Source organism: Hypanus sabinus, chromosome 13 (assembly GCF_030144855.1).
Source record: "Hypanus sabinus isolate sHypSab1 chromosome 13, sHypSab1.hap1, whole genome shotgun sequence".
Taxonomy (NCBI): domain Eukaryota; kingdom Metazoa; phylum Chordata; class Chondrichthyes; order Myliobatiformes; family Dasyatidae; genus Hypanus; species Hypanus sabinus.
In genome coordinates, this window is record NC_082718.1 from 21757276 (window position 1) to 21773187 (window position 15912).

A 15912-nucleotide genomic window follows, 5' to 3' on the forward strand; every position below is an offset into this window, starting at 1 on the left:
ATGGAAGAGAGTGATAAACTCCAGTGGACATCTAAGCCAGAAACAGTCACAACATACATTACAGCACAGTACAGGCCCTTCGGCCCACAATGTTATGCCTACCTTTTTACCATGTTTGATGTGACATCAGTCTGGTCTCCAAGCTTTCTTCAACTCGGTTACAACGGTGCAAATAATTGAGCCCGTGATGTAGGCCTGTTTACATGATCCCATTCTTTTATGTTTGGCTGATAAACACGGACCTCATGGTCACTTCATTTTGCCAACCAGATCTCCTGAGCAGCCTTTGCTCTGCAGACGATGCTGTCTGTCTGCAAAGCAGTCTTTTAACTTCAAACTGATAGACTGGTTCTTACTTGAATTAATATCTACTATATTCACATAATTTCATAACACTCAGCAAACCAGAGAGAAAAGCAGAATGAATGGTCAATGTGAAGCATTAATTCCCCCACTCCATAGATGCTGGTTGACTTGCTGCAAACTTCCACTGTTTATTGCTTTGTTTCAGATTTCCAGCAACTGCGGTATTTTGCTTTCTTTCTTGTATAGAATGACAGATGATAATAACTGCCTCAAGCAGGACTTGACAAACAAGGGAAGGAATAAACCAACTGGGAATCAGAAACATATTTGACTTTAGCAGAAAAATGGGTATTTGTTCTTGCAATGGCTGCAGAGTTTATTTATAAAGGCTTCTACAGAAGCTTTGGTGTGCTAGTACTTTCTTGATATAATACACCTCTTGTGATTGAGTTAACAATAACCCTCTTCACCCTGTCATGTAACAGCAACCTACCAAGAGAATGAAGAATAAAATGGTAAATTAATACGTTGTAAAATAAGATATCTGGTGTAGAGTCAAAAACAGGTCAACCTGTCAAATTATTGAAGAAAATTCATCTCACGTTCAATTGCAGATGAGAATTATTCTTGATATTGATTTCATGTTCCAGTTAAGAGGTTATAGAAGTCATTATAACTATAAGAGGTTATCATGTTAACCAAACAAAGGGTTAGCCTTTTGCTGTGAGAGTTACTTTGCTATGCACAAGGGTCAGGATTTTGCAAAGTTCTATGACAGCTGCCTGGGATGTTATTGGTTCCGTTTGGTATCTCTTTCATCCATGTGCCTATCTTAGAGTCTCTCAAATGCTGTAACACCACTGGCAGTGCATTCCAGGCACTCTCTGTGCAAAATAACCTACTTCTGACATTCCCCCCAGTGTTAGGCTTTACTGCCCTGGAGTAAAGTCCTTGGTTGTCCACTTGGTCTATGCCTCTCATCGTCTTGTACACATCTCATCTGCCTTCTCTTCAAAGAGTAAAACCTTAGTTCTTTCAAGTTATCATCATAAGACATGCTCTCTATTTCAGGCAGCATCCTGGTAAATCTCCTCTGCACCCTCTCTAAAGTTCCCACATCCTTCCTGTTTCATACAGCGCTGCAGATCGGAGGTTAGAGAGACTGGGCTTGTACACGCTGTAATTAAGGAGATCAAGAGGGGATCTGATTGCAACAGATAAGGTTATTAAGGGATTGGACAAGATAGAGGCAGGAAATATGTTCCAGCTGCTGGGAGAGTCCAGTACCAGAGGGCATGGTTTGAGAATAAGGGGTAGGTCATTTAGGACAGAGTTAAGGGAAAACTTCTTCTCCCAGAGAGTTGTGGGGGTCTGGAATGCACTGCCTCGGAAAGCAGTGGAGGCCAATTCTCTGGATGCTTTCAAGAAGGAGCTAGATAGGTATCTTATGGACAGGGGAGTCAAGGGATATGGGGACAAGGCAGGAACTGTAGATGATAGTAGATGATCAGCCATGATCTCAGAATGGCAGTGCAGGCTCAAAGGGCCGAATGGTCTACTTCTGCATCTATTGTCTATTGTTTTAAGGGAATGGGTTGAGGGATACCCTTTATCTCTAGGACATGGGAATGGGTCACCCTGTGTGTGATGTCATAGATTCATAAAGTCAGAATCAGAATTATTGCCACTGGTATATGTCGTGAAATTTGTTTTGTGGCAGCAGTAACAGTGGAAGACATAAAAATTACTGTAAGCTGGAATAATAAGTAAAGAAATAAATAGTGTGAAAGAGGAATAGAGAGGTAGTGTTCATGCAATGTCAGAAACCCGATATGGAGGGGAAGCTGTTCCTAAAATGTTAGGTGTGGGTCTTCAGGCTCCTGTACCCCTTCCTTGATGGTAGTAAAGGGAAGAGGGCATATCCTGTGCAGTGAAGGTCCTCAATGATGGATGCCGACTCCTTGAGGCTCTGCCCCTCAAAGATGTCCTCAGTGGTGGGGATAGATGTGCCCATGATGGAGCTGATTGAGTCTGCAACCCTCTGCAATCCAACATACCAGGCGATGAGATAACCAGTCAGAATGCCTTCCACTGTACATCTAAGCAAACTTGTCTGAGTCTTTGATGACATATTGAATCTCCTCAAACTCCTAATGAGGTGAAGCTGCTGATGTGCTTTCTTCATGATCGTGTTGGGCTCAGGTTTAGATCGTGGAGCATGGCAGCAGGCCTTTTGGCCCAACTCATCCATGCTAACCACTAAGCTAGAACCTTTTGCCCATGTTTGACCTGCGTCCCTCTAAAATATTCCCGTCCATGCACCGATCCTAAAACCTTGAAATGTTGTTAATGTACCTGCCTCAACCACTTCCTCTGGCAGCTCATTCCAAATGCAGACCACCCTCTGTGTGGAAAAAGGTGCCCCTCAGGTTCCTACTAAATCTCTCCACTCCCACTGCAAAGCAATTCCCTTAGTTCTTGATTGCCCCAACCCTGGGAAAAACCTTACAACAGGAGGCAGTGTTTTCTGTAAATTTCTACTTACTGCCTCAAGATGCCCTCCCTATATAGTCCAGGACTCAGAGGTAAATGGAAGGACTGAAGCTTGGCACTGGGTTTGAGGTCTCGATCTCCGAGTCCTTTTCACTCTCTTTGACTGAAGACAAGGGTGGGCTTAATCACCGATGTCTACTTCTGTTGAGGGATGGCTCCAAGGATAGGGAGGTGGTTCACGTTTTCCAGGGATCCCTGAGCTTCATCGTCAGGCATGATGTACACGGGGTGGGGGGGGGTGTAATTTATCGCAGGACCATTGTTAATGTAGGGACCAACAGCTGAGCACCTCAGGATACCACAGTACCATGGCATCACGGTAGTGCAGAGGTTAGTATTAGCCTTTACCACACCAGGAAATGAGGTGCAATTCCCGCTGCTGTCTGTAAGGAGTTTGTATGCTCTCCCTGTGACTGAGTGGGTTTCCTCTGGGTGCTTTGGCGTCCTCCCAAAGTCCAAACATGTGCTGGTTAGTAGGTTAATTGATCATTGTAAATTGTCTTGTAATAAGGCAAATGTTAAATAGATGGGTTGTTGGGTGGGGCAGCTAGTTGTGCCAGAAGGGGTGTATCTCTAAATTTTTTGAGCTGGGGGTAAGGGTATTTGGGGGTCACTGATCTTGCAGCATTTTGTGAGGGTGGGGGGGGGGAGAAGTTGAGGATTGATGATCATGTTGCCATTCTTTTTCTTTGTGGGGGACTTGGGTTTGCTGCTTCTTTTTGAACTGACTTCCATGGTTTTCTTTGTTTCGTGGCTATCTGGAGAAGACGAATCTCAGAGTTGGATGCCGCATACATACTTCGATTATAAAAGAAACTGTGAACCTTTGAAAACAAGATGAGTCAGGACAAATCATCAGATCATTATCATCTTGCTATTCATAGGAATTTGCAGTGCCTAAGATGACTACTGCATGCCCAATGTCAGAACAATGATTGAAGGTTTCAGAACTCTTTAGGACCGCCTAAGTTTATGAATTATTTTATGGGACAAAATAATTTCAAGACATTTTATATTAACATTTCCCCACTATGGCAAAAATTATTTTATTATTAATAGTAATATTTACAATAACAAATACATTACATAACACCTTCCACCAATATAGAACATAGAACAGAACAGTGCAGACCCTTCAGCCCACCATGATGTGCCGACCATTTGAGAAATCTTTCACAGTTCTGTGTAAAACAAAAATTTTCAACATTTTGAAAAACAAGAGATTCTACAGGTGCTGGAAAATCCAGAGAAACACACACAAAATGCTAGAAGAACTCAGGTCAGGCAGCATCTGTGATGAATAAACAGTCAGCCTTTCCTGCTGAGAGGCTTCAGTGGGACTGGAAAAGAAAGGAGCAGAAGATAACGTCAGGTGGTGGGTGGGAAAGGCAGGTGAAAATGATTCACAAATGTGAGCAGCTTAGGAAAATACTGAATTAACAACATGTCTAACTACTGGAAATTCAGAGCAAACACACAAAACCAGGAGCCCTGATGGCCCAAAAAAGTTAGCTGTTTACTCCCCTCCATAGATGCTGCCTGTCCTGCTGAGTTCCTCCAGCATTTTGTGTTGTCGATATTTTGCACACAGGGACACATAAAATTACATTTATCAACAGAAGACAAGTAACAAAGTTAAAGTATATTTTTGACTTATTTTATGTGTACATTCTGTGTAAATACAAGATCACATTTCAAAATCATCAGTTAAGTATACTGAGTACACATGACAGATATTGCATTAAGGTAATATATTCTGCATAAGGTAATATATTCAGCACCATACATATATTCATACATATAATTACATTTGATAACGTGAACTAAATCTGAATAAGCATTTCACATTATGCCACTCAACCAGATCACAGTGTTCTACTAATTTTATCCCAAAACACTAAGGACATGTTGCAAATCAGCTGAAAATCCTGTTCACTCCGCAGTTGGGAGTATGGTTCACTAGAATGATCATGGGACTGAAAGGGTTCATGTGCAAGGAATCTTTGATGGCTCTGGTCCTGTACTCACTGGAGTTTAGAAAAATGGTGGGGTGGGGGGGAAAATCTCATCAAAACCTATGGAATATTGAAAGGCCTGGATGGAATGGAGGTGGAGAGGATGTTTCCCCATCGGGACAAGTCCAGTACCAGGTGGCGAAGCCTCAGAATAGAAGAGCACCCCTTTAGATCAGAGATGAGGAGGAATTTCTTTAGCCACAGATCAAGTCATTTGGTATATTTAAAGCAGAAGCTGAAAGTTCCTGATTAGCAAGGACATCAAAAGGTTACAGGGAGAAGGCAGGAATGGGGTTTAGAAGGATTATAATCAGCTATGTAGGCAAAAGACACACCCGAATTTCCAAAGAAATCAGTTACGTTAGTATGGTAAGAATGTTGGTCTGCAAAAAGATGAGAAATTATTTTAGAAATAAAACATGGGAGGGAGGGTGAGAAAGGGGCTGCTATCTCGTTGCTGGTGTTGTTCGGTGGAGTATCGCGGCATGCTGTGCTGGTGTCGGAATGTGTGGCGACACTTGCGGGCGGCCCCCAGCACACCCTTGCGCTGTTAACACGAATGACGTTTCACTGTACGCGACGAATGAACCTGCATCGGAAATTCAGTTCAGTTCACCAGACAGAAAAACAGGACTTCCAAAAATGAGTTTGACAGCAAAAGGATTTATAAGGAAGGAGCACAGTAACAGAGATGTGGAGCCCTTTACAATGTTAATTTGCAAGTTATATAAAAATACTTAATTAAATACACTTCATCTGCAACTGAACTCATTAGAATTACAGACTCAGGACCAAGAGCCCACTCTGGGCCAGTTTTAACTGGTTTTAAAACATTACAGAAATTGTTGGCAAGCACTGCATTTTCATCAACAGAATGGACCTTCCCTTAACATCGAAACATCTTGCTCATAAACTTAAGTTCTCATATTACCGCTTTGAGAATCATATCCTCCTTCGTGTAATTATAACCCTTAAAAGATTACTCAATATGAGGCAAAGTGTCCATGAATGTCTCATTAAGGACAATATTACAATAAACATTTCTGAAGACTTGACAGAGGCACCCGTCAATATCTTGTGTAAAATGAGCAGCTTATTAATCACTCTATTTGTCTGAATTGATAAAGCATGTGCAGTTGAAGTGTTAGTGACTTGTTTGCCAGACTCTTAACCATTCTTCGCCTGCAGCCACACCCAAAAACTATTGTAGACTTGGCCTTTTTGGGTGCAGGGGCACGGTGTCCCGATATCAGCATTCAAAGTTTGTGCATGTAGTGTGCAGATGCAAACTCCCTGGATCAGATGCCCACACACCCTTTGACACGGCCAGCTGGTGAACGATCAGGCTAGCATCGTAGTGTACACTTAGTGTAATGCTATTACAGCAACCCGGGTTCAATTCCCACCGCTGTCTGTACAAGTTTGTACGTTCTCCTCATGACCACATGGCTTTCCTCTAGGTGTTCTAGTTTCCTCCCACTTTTCAAAGATGTGCGGGTTAGTAGGTTAATCGGTCACAAGCGTGTAATTGGGCGTTGAGGGCTCACTGGGCTGGAAGAGCCTGTTAATGTGCTGTATCTCTAAATAAAATATGGCATAAGCAGATTTATCAACAGTTTGCAGACTGTAACCATCATATGCAAGCCAAGGCTGGAAGTACAGTATATGACCAGATATCATTTTGGATTCTCAGCTCTCTGAGGTACATCAAGACGATGGCTGTGATGATAACTCGGGCAAGTAAATTCCAAGTATTACACTGTCTTTAAACAGCCTTTCCCTCCTACAAAGCCCTCCATTTTTCTATCATCCAAGTGCCTATCTACGAGTCTTTTAAATGCACCTGATGTATCCGCCTTTACCACCACACCTGGTAGGGTGTCCTGTGCACCCACCACTCTGTGTAAACAAGCTTACCTCTGACAACCTCCCTATACCTTAGAAGTATGTCCTCTTGTATTAGCCATTTCTGTCCTGGGAAAATGTCTCTGGCTGTTTGCTCAATCTATGCCTCTTATTATCTTGATGGAGGCATGGAAGTCACCTCTCATCCTCCACTTGCTCACTCAACCTATCATCACAATTTTATGAAAAGGTTTGAGAAAGCCTTTCTCAGAGTCAGATTCCCAGGAGTCCCAACGTTACCCAACTCGACATGCTGTATAGTCCAAACTAAAGGAATGAACATCGCCTAGCTAGGGTGAGAGCCTAGAACAGAGATCAGTACAGCACAGGAACAGGCCCTTCAGCCCACAAGGTTGTGCCAAAACAATTAAATTAGTAAGTTACTGTCTAACTTAACCAATCCCTTCTGCCTACACATTGTCTATATCCTTCCATTTGCCTCACATTTATCTAAACATCTTTTAAAATACTCTGATGTTTCTGCCTCTACCATTGCCCCCAGGCAGTATATTCCAAGTACCTACCACGCTCAGTGTCAAAACCTTGCCACTCACATTTCTTCTGAAATTACCCCCTTTCACCTTAAATGCATGTCCTTTAGTATGAGGCATTACAGTCCTTGGAAAAATATATTGTCAACTCTATGTCTCTCATAATCTTATAAACTTAGATCTCCCCTCAGCATCCAGCACTCCGGAGAAAAGCGAGGCTTCATATGTTTCACTGGGTTAATTTGTTTCCTGTGGGCTCATTGCTGGGATTCTTGAGAATATCTGATGGATGTTGATCACGCAGGTACCTTTTTTTTCTGGACACACATATCTGGCTAAACAGTGCCTTGCCCATCTCGCATTCCCAGGCAATTGAATGCAAATTCACATCCCAACAATTTTCTGTGGAAATCCTTTTGGTTCAATCCAGAGGCAGCGTAGAAAGAGCCTGCATCCTTATTCCTGAATTAATTTATTTTACTTTTGTTTTTTAAAAAAAAAGCATTATAAATATTCCCAGAAAAGATCAGTCAGGGTGTCATTGATCCTTGCTAATCCTCAAAATACCCAATTTGCGCAGTGCTTCTCTACGGGATTCATCATTGGAACTGCGGCCTGAGAACTGGACAGTAATCCCTGGTGCCCGGAGTCCCGATGGCTGCTGGAAAGAGCTTGCTCTGCGCACCACTGGAGAGTCGGGTGAGTCCGTGGTTCCGGGTGGCAGGGAGGCAGATTTCACGGTGAGGCCGGCCGGGTGAGCGCCTTTGGACATAGCAGGGGCCTTCACGGACTGGCTCGAGCCAGAGCCCCTGACCTTTGGTCTGTGGCCATTCAGCAGCCCCGAATCGACTTCGTCCGGCGATTCGTTGACTGAGCCCAGCTTTGGCGCCGCCGGTTCATTGGACATGGGATGCTTCAGAGACCTGCTCCTTCTGGGGCTGTTGACTAAGCCCCGAAGATGACTTGGTTCTGACTCTGCGGCAAGAAGGCTGGTGCCGCCAAGGTTTGCCAGCACTTGAGCTTTGCGTTCTTGCACTTTGACCGCCGCCTTAGAGATGGTGTTGTTGTACTCCTTGTTCGGCACAGAGATGCTAATGTTGGATGGGAACCTCTGGACTTTGATGTTTTTGTACGGGAGCGCCTGACCTTCAGTGAACGAGCTTGTACTTGCTCGCTCCTTCTCCTGGGTCAACGGCTTCCTCTCGGTCTGAGGCGTGGGCCACGGGATCCCATTTCCCACACTCTTCTCGGCAATCTTCTGCGCGATGACCATCGGGGTTGGCACTGACCCCGGTGGCTTCATATGACTGCAGTACGCTTGTGCGGGCTCTAGCGCAGGTTCGGGAGAATTCCTCTCAAAGCACGTTTGCTTTGTTAACTGCAAGGGAGAAAGGGTGTTCGGCTCCTTCACCACAGGCTTCTCTTGGTTCACCTGGACTTCATCTTCATCAACTGGAACAAAGAAAAGAAAGCAACTTTTCAAATACTAGAAGACAGATAATGGCATGGTAGCATAGTGGTTAGTGTGATAATATCACAGCTCGGGCATAAGAAGTTTGTATGTCCTTCCTGTGACTGCACGGATCTCTTCCATGTGCTCCAGTTTTTTCCCCATAGTCAAAAGACATACTAGGTAGTAGACTAATCGGCCATTGTAAATTGTCCTGTGATTAGGCGAGGTTTAAGGAGGTGGGTTGCTGGGCAGTCCCTTCGTTTGGCCAGAAGGACCCGTTCCATGCTGTTTTGCTGAATAAGTAAGTTTCACCACAGTGTAGCAGCCTGAAAGTTTGCTGCTCACAACTCCAGCAACTTGGGTTCAGTCTGTGTGTGGAGTCTGCATACTTGCCCTGTGACAGCATGGGGTTCCTCCCACATTCCAAAGATGCACAAGCCAGTGGGTAAAATGGTCCCTGGGAACAATCCCTGGTGCGTGGAAGAGTGGAGGAATCGGGGGGGGGGGGGGGGGGGGTAGTTGATGAGGTGGGGAGGACAAAAAGGGATTGGTGTAAATACATGCTCGATCGTCAGTGAAGACTCTGTGGGCCAAAGGGCCCATTTCCAATGCTGTCTGGGCCAATGACCTATGTGGATAGTCAGAGAATTTTTCCCAGGGTGGGAAGGGCTAAAATGAGGGTACATACATCATTTTTAGGTGATTGGAGGAAAGTATATGGGACGTAGGAACAGAAAGGATATCAGTGGTAGTTTTTTTGACAGTGAATGTTGGGTGTGTAGAATGATGATTTTAAAAAAAATGAAGTGCGATGTGGGAGGGAAGTGTTAAATTGATTTTAGGAGTAGGTTAAGTGGTTGGCACAACATGTGCTGAAGGGGCTGTTTGCATTGTAATGTTCTTTACTCCTCTCAGCCTCCACTGCTCCAGAGAAAACAACTCAAGTTTGTTCCACCTCTCCTCATCACCCATGTTCTCTAAATCAGACAGCATCCTGGTAATGCTCTTCTGTATCCTCTCCAAAGCCTCCGCATCCATCCCATAATCGTGTGGCCAGAGCTGAATGCAATTCTTCAGGTGCAGCCCAACCAGAGTTTTATAAAACTGTAACACAACTTTACGCCCTCAAACTGAATTCCTTGAGTAATAGGACATGCTTGTCTTTACTCTTTCTTTTCCACTCTATCGGCCTGTATTGGATCTGTGGGCTTTGACCCCAAGCTCCTCCTTTACAAACAGCATTTATGTCGATGATCAAGCTTCAAGTTAAACACATTGAAATTCATGGAACAGAATATAGTTCAGTAAATAACGTACCTGGAAACACATTGTCATATTTAGGGATGAATTCCACCGGCTGAGATTTGGTGGCCACTAAGTCAATGATTTCCTCATTTTCTGAGTAACTTCTTTGCAGTGTGGTAGGATCCTTGACTCTTGGGCTGGAGTTTGAGCTGTAGTCCTCAAAATCATCATTCAGAGAGTCAAGTGTATTCTCGAAGAACAAAATACACTCTTGCTCCTCGCGAGACAGGTAACTCATGAACTCGTCATCCTACAGAAACAAATGAATGAATAGGATTCAAAAGGCAAATCATCAGAACTCAGTGGAAATGCACACCGGTTCGTCCCTGGCTGTCAACACCTCTGAAAGTTGATCTTGGGCCCAGTGTATTGATGCAATTATGAAGAAGGCACGCCAGTGGCTATACTTCATTAGGAGTCTGAGGAGATTTGGTGCGTCACCAAAGACTCTAGCAGGTATTATATTTTCAGAAGGCATTCGATAAGGTGCCACATAGGAGATTGGTGAGTAAAATCAGAGCTCATGGCATTGGGGGCAGGGTTTCAACATGGATAGAAAACTGGTTGGCAGATAGAAAGCAAAGGGTAGCAGTGAATGGGTGTTTCTCGGACTGGCTGGAGGTGACTAGTGGGGTACCACAGGGCTCTGTATTGGGACCACAGCTCTTTACGATTTATGTCAACGATTTAGATGAGGGCATTGAAAACTATATCAGCAAGTTTGCTGACGATACTAAACTGGGTGGCAGTGCGACATGCGAAGAGGACGTTAGGAGAATACAGGGAGACTTGGATAGGCTGGGTGAGTGGACAGATACTTGGCAGATGTCATTCAATGTGAATAAATGTGAAGTTATCCACTTTGGAAGCAGGAACAAGAGGGCAGAGTATTGTCTGAACGGTGTAGAGTTAGGTAAGGGAGAAATGCAAAGAGACCTAGGAGTCCTAGTTCACCAGTCAATGAAGGTGAATGAGCAAGTGCAACAGGCAGTGAAGAGGGCAAATGGAATGTTGGCCTTTGTTACAAGGGGAATTGAGTACAAGAGCAAGGATGTCCTTTTGCATTTGTACAGGGCCCTGGTGAAACCACACCTGGAATATTGTGTACAGTTTTGGTCTCCAGGTTTAAGGAAGGACATTCTGGCAATTGAGGAAGTGCAGTGTAGATTCACTAGGTTGATTCCTGGGATGGCAGGGCTGTCTTACGCAGAGAGATTGGAGAGATTGGGCTTGTACACACTGGAATTGAGGAGATTGAGAGGGGATCTGATTGAAACGTTTAAGATAATTAAAGGATTTGATAGGATTGAGGCAGGAAATATGTTCCGGATGTTGGGAGAGTCCAGTACCAGAGGGCATGGATTGAGAATGAGAGGTCAGTTATTTAAAACAGAGTTGAGGAAAAACTTCTTCTCCCAGAGAGTTGTGGAGGTGTGGAATGCACTGCCTCGGAAGACGGTGGACGCCAATTCTCTGGATGCTTTCAAGAAGGAGCTAGATAGATATCTGATGGATTGGGGAATCAAGGGATATGGGGACAAGGCAGGGACTGGGTTGTGGATAGTGAATGATCAGCCATGATCTCAGAATGGCGGTGCAGACTCGAGGGGCCGAATGGTCTACTTCTGCACCTATTGTCTATTGTATCAAGGAAAACATTTTAACCGATTTCATCACGGTTTGATATGTTGAGGCCACTGCACAGTATCGGATAAAGCTGCAGAAGGCTGTAGACTCTGCTAGCATGATCGAGAACACCTTCGAAAGGTAATGCCTCAAAAAAGGTACCATCCATCATTAGACCCACACCACCCAGGACATGGCCTCTCCCCATTACTACCAGCAGAAGCAGGTACAGAAACATGAACACTGCTTTAGAAACAGCTTCTTCCCCTCTACCATCAGGTTTCTAAATAGACAATGAACCCATGAACATCACTTTTCTATTTTTTGCTCTCTCTTTTGCACTACTTATTTAATTGGTTGTTATTTTTTAATCTATATTTCTTACTGTAACTTATGGTATATTTTATGTATTGCAGTGTAGTGCTGCTGCAAAACAAAAGAATTCACAGCATGCACTCAATAACCACTGTATTGGATACCTCTTATACTTAATGAAGTGGCCACTGAGTGTATGTTCATGGTTCTCTGCTACTGTAGCCCATCCACTTCAAATTTCGACATATTGTGCATTCAGAGACACTCTTCTGTACATCACTGTTGTAACGTGTGGTTACTTGAGTGACTGTCACCTTCCTGTCAGCTTGAACCAGTCTGGCCATTTTCTTCTGACCTCTCCCTTTGATGCACCATCAATAACTCACACTGAGACGTAGGCGAGATATCGGCTTTTATTGACTGGAAGAAGGAACCAGGAGTGAGTGTCTATCATACAAGGTCCTGGAGACTGAGGCCGATCTTCAGGCCGCAGGTCTCCTTTATACAGGGGCCTGTGGGAGGAGCCACAGGAGCAGTCAGCAGGGGCGTGTCCCGACAGGCACGTAGTTCACCACACCCTTTAACAAGGCACTTTTGCCCACAGAACAGCTGCTCACTAGATGCTTTTTTTTTCGTTTTTATGCACTACTCTCTGTAAATGCTGGAGACTGTTGAGTGTGAAAATCCCAGGAGATCAGCACCAGCAATTATTCCACAGTCAACATCACTTAGATCACATTTCTTCATCATTCCGATGTTTGGTCTGAATGACAAATGAACCTCTTGACCATGTCTGCATGCTTTTATGGACTGAATTGCTGTCACACGATTGACTGATTCAATATTTGCATTTATGACCAGGTGCATAGGTGGACCTCAAGATGGCCACTGAATGATAACAAACCCGACTCTGCCTCACTCCTTGAAAGAGCAGAAAGTTGAATCCACCTGAGGTGGACATCAAAGATCCCTTGGTGCTTAAAGAACAGGAGGGTAGACCCAAGAGATTGGACTTGCTGGAATCTGCAGGAACACTCTGTTTGAGGATCTCAGTGAGTCGAGCACTGTGTGTAGGGGAAAAGGAATAGTCACCCTTTATAGAACTTACACAGAAAAAAAACTTCAGTGAAACGTCATCTATCCCTTTGCCTCTACAGATGCTGCTCGATCCACTGAGTACCTCCAACAGACCTGCTTATTTTTATCTGTCTCTTGTGATTGGCCCGTAATTATTCTTCAAATGAACATGGAACACTAATCAGATATAGAATAAGGAAATTAAACATTAAAGCAGCTGGAGCTTCAAAGATTATAGCTTTGAGCAGTGCCCATTTGGAGACTGGAAACCTGAGAGGACGTAGTTCACTGATTCACTGACTGAACAGAAAAGGTAGGACTCGTGGCAGCTTGGAGCCTTGAGCGGCAGTCAATCAGTGTTCAGGATCGATTGACAAGAACAAATAAAAGTATGGCAGGGGCAAGTGGAGTGGCTATTGCTGGAGCAGCCAGCATTGGAGGAGTCAGAGTTATAATGGGGATTTTGAGGCTCTAGCTCTTCGAGGATTATTTCAGAGAAGGCAAAAAAAAAACGGGTGTAGGTAGAGTTCATTGTTTTTCCTTCTTTATAGCTGCTCAGTTAGGAACAGTAGAGATGCCAGGCAGGATAGTGGAATGCTCCTCTTGCAGGACGTGGGAAGGCAGGGAGACCTCTAACCACACCACCTGTGAAAAGTGCATCCTCCTACAGATTCTAACACTCCTAGTTAAGGAGTTGGAGTTGGAACCTGATGAACTCTGCATCATTTGGGAGGCTGAGGTGGTAATAGATAGGGATATGGAGAGGTAGTTATGCCCAAGGTGCAGGACACAGGAGACTGAGTGACAGTTACAAAGGGGAAAGTGCAGAGTACCCGAGGCCATCCCCCTCAACTGTTGTGGGGGAGAGGGGACCTAGCAGAGGAAAGTCACAGTGGGTCGGGTCTCTGGCACTGAGTCTAGCTCTGACTCAGAAGGGAAGGGGGAGAAGAGGCGAGCTGTGGTGATAGGGGATTCATTAGTTAAGGGAACGGAGAGGAGGTCCTGACCAGAACGAGATTCCCGGATGCTTTTTTGCCTCCCGGGTGCCTATACTTGCAATGTGTCTCTTTCTCTTAATCCAGGCCTCAGTACCTCTTGAAAACCAAGACTCCCTACACCTGTTATTCTGCAGGCCCACACAAGTTTTATACTCTCAAAATTTCACTTTTAAGGCCTTCCACTTACCAAGTGCAGCACCTTTGCCAGAAAACAGCCTGGCCCAATCCACACTTGCCAGCTCCTTTCTGATACTGTCAAAATTGGCCTTTCTCCAATTTAGAATCTCAACATGTGGATCAAACCTATCTTTTTGTATATTATATTGAAACTAAAGGCATTGTGATCACTAGATGCCAAGTGTTCCCTATACAAACTTTTGTCACCCAATTCCCACTAGCAAACCTTCCCACTGGGATATTAGTCCTCTTTCTGTACCGTCTGTACTGGACCCACCTTCCCTGGAAACGAGCCCAATGATCCAAAAATCTTATGCCCTCCCTCCTACACCAACTCCTTACCCACATGTTAAACTGTATAATCTTCCTATTTCTGGCCTGAAAGAGAGGGACAAATGGAGTACAAGAGAACAGTTAAGAAGGGTATCAGGAGGGATAAAAGTTACGAGTTTACTTTTGCAGGCAAGGTGATGGAAAATTGCAAGGGATTCTAGAGATTGAAGAAGTTACGAGGAATGTTGACGAGGGTAAGGCAGTGGATGTAGTCTATATGGACTTCAGCAAAGCCTTTGACAAAGTTCCACATGGAAGGTTAGTTAAGAAGGTTCAGTCGTTAGGTATTAGTACTGGAGTAATAAAATGGATTCAACAGTGGCTAGATGGGAGATGCCAGAGAGTAGTGGTGGATAATTGTTTATCGGACAGGAAAGGAGTGGAGGGTTATGGGCTGAGTGCGGGTAGGTGGGACTAGGTGAGATTAAGAGTTTGGTACGGACTAGGAGTGCCGAGATGGCCTGTTTCCGTGCTGTGATTGTTATATATATACACGTTAAGAGAAAACTGATTGCAAAGGACAAAATTGGTTCTCTGGAAGATCAGAATGGCAGTCCATGCGTGGAGCCCAAAGAGATGGGGGAGATCTTTAATGTATTTTTTGAATCTGTATTTATTCAGGAGATGGACAGAATCTGTAGAAGTGAGGCAAAACAGAATGGATAAATCCCCAGGGCCTGACAAGGTGTTCCCTCAGACCCTGTGGGAGGAAAGTGCAGATATTGCTGGGGCCCTGGCAGAGATATTTAGATCATTCTTAGTGAGAGGTGGTGCAATAGTATCAGCACCGGACTCCGGAGCGAAGGTTCCCGAGTTCGAATCCAAGTTGGGTTTAAGTGTCAAGCTCAGCCTCATAAAAACAGGAATAGTTTGCTACAGAAACACTGTCATGACGGTGCGATAACTCCACTGCCGATTTAAGGGCTGTCCTTCTTCGTCTTCTTCAGTGTCAAATGAGGTGCTGGAGGATTGGAGAATAGCCAGTGTAGTTTCAATGTTTATAAAACACTCCAAAAATAAACTAGGAAATTATAGGCTGATGAGCTTGACACCTGTATTGGGGAAGACACCAGAAGGTAATCTAAGGGAGTGTTTGAATAGATGTGGACTGATTAGAGATAGTCAGCATAGCTTTGTGTGCTGTACGTCGTGTCTAGCAAGTATTACAGCATTTTCCGAGGAAGCTACTGGGAAAGTTGATGAAGGCAAGGCAGTGGATGTTGTCTACATGGACTTTAACAAGGCACTTGACAAGGTCCTGCATATATCCAACTCATCTCGAAGGCCAAGCGACTGAGTCATCTTGACCAACACACAGGAGGCTGGTCAACAAGGTTCAGTTGCTCAGCATTCAAGAT

At 44.3% G+C, this 15912-nt stretch overlaps 1 protein-coding gene across 4 annotated transcripts in view; it reads right to left on the bottom strand.

Moving 5' to 3' along the window:
* Positions 1-4809: 4809 nt before the first annotated feature.
* The window catches only part of LOC132403709 (proline and serine-rich protein 2-like), a 50799-nt gene continuing 39696 nt past the window's right edge, over positions 4810-15912 (bottom strand). For all 4 annotated transcript variants that reach the window (XM_059987306.1, XM_059987309.1, XM_059987307.1 and 1 more), the window contains exons 3-4: positions 10041-10278; positions 4810-8722 (exon numbers count right to left, since the gene is read on the bottom strand). In XM_059987306.1, coding sequence (XP_059843289.1) covers positions 7809-8722; positions 10041-10278 — 1152 coding nt within the window. In that variant the 3' untranslated portion in view covers positions 4810-7808. The remainder of the gene's footprint in view (positions 8723-10040; positions 10279-15912) is intronic.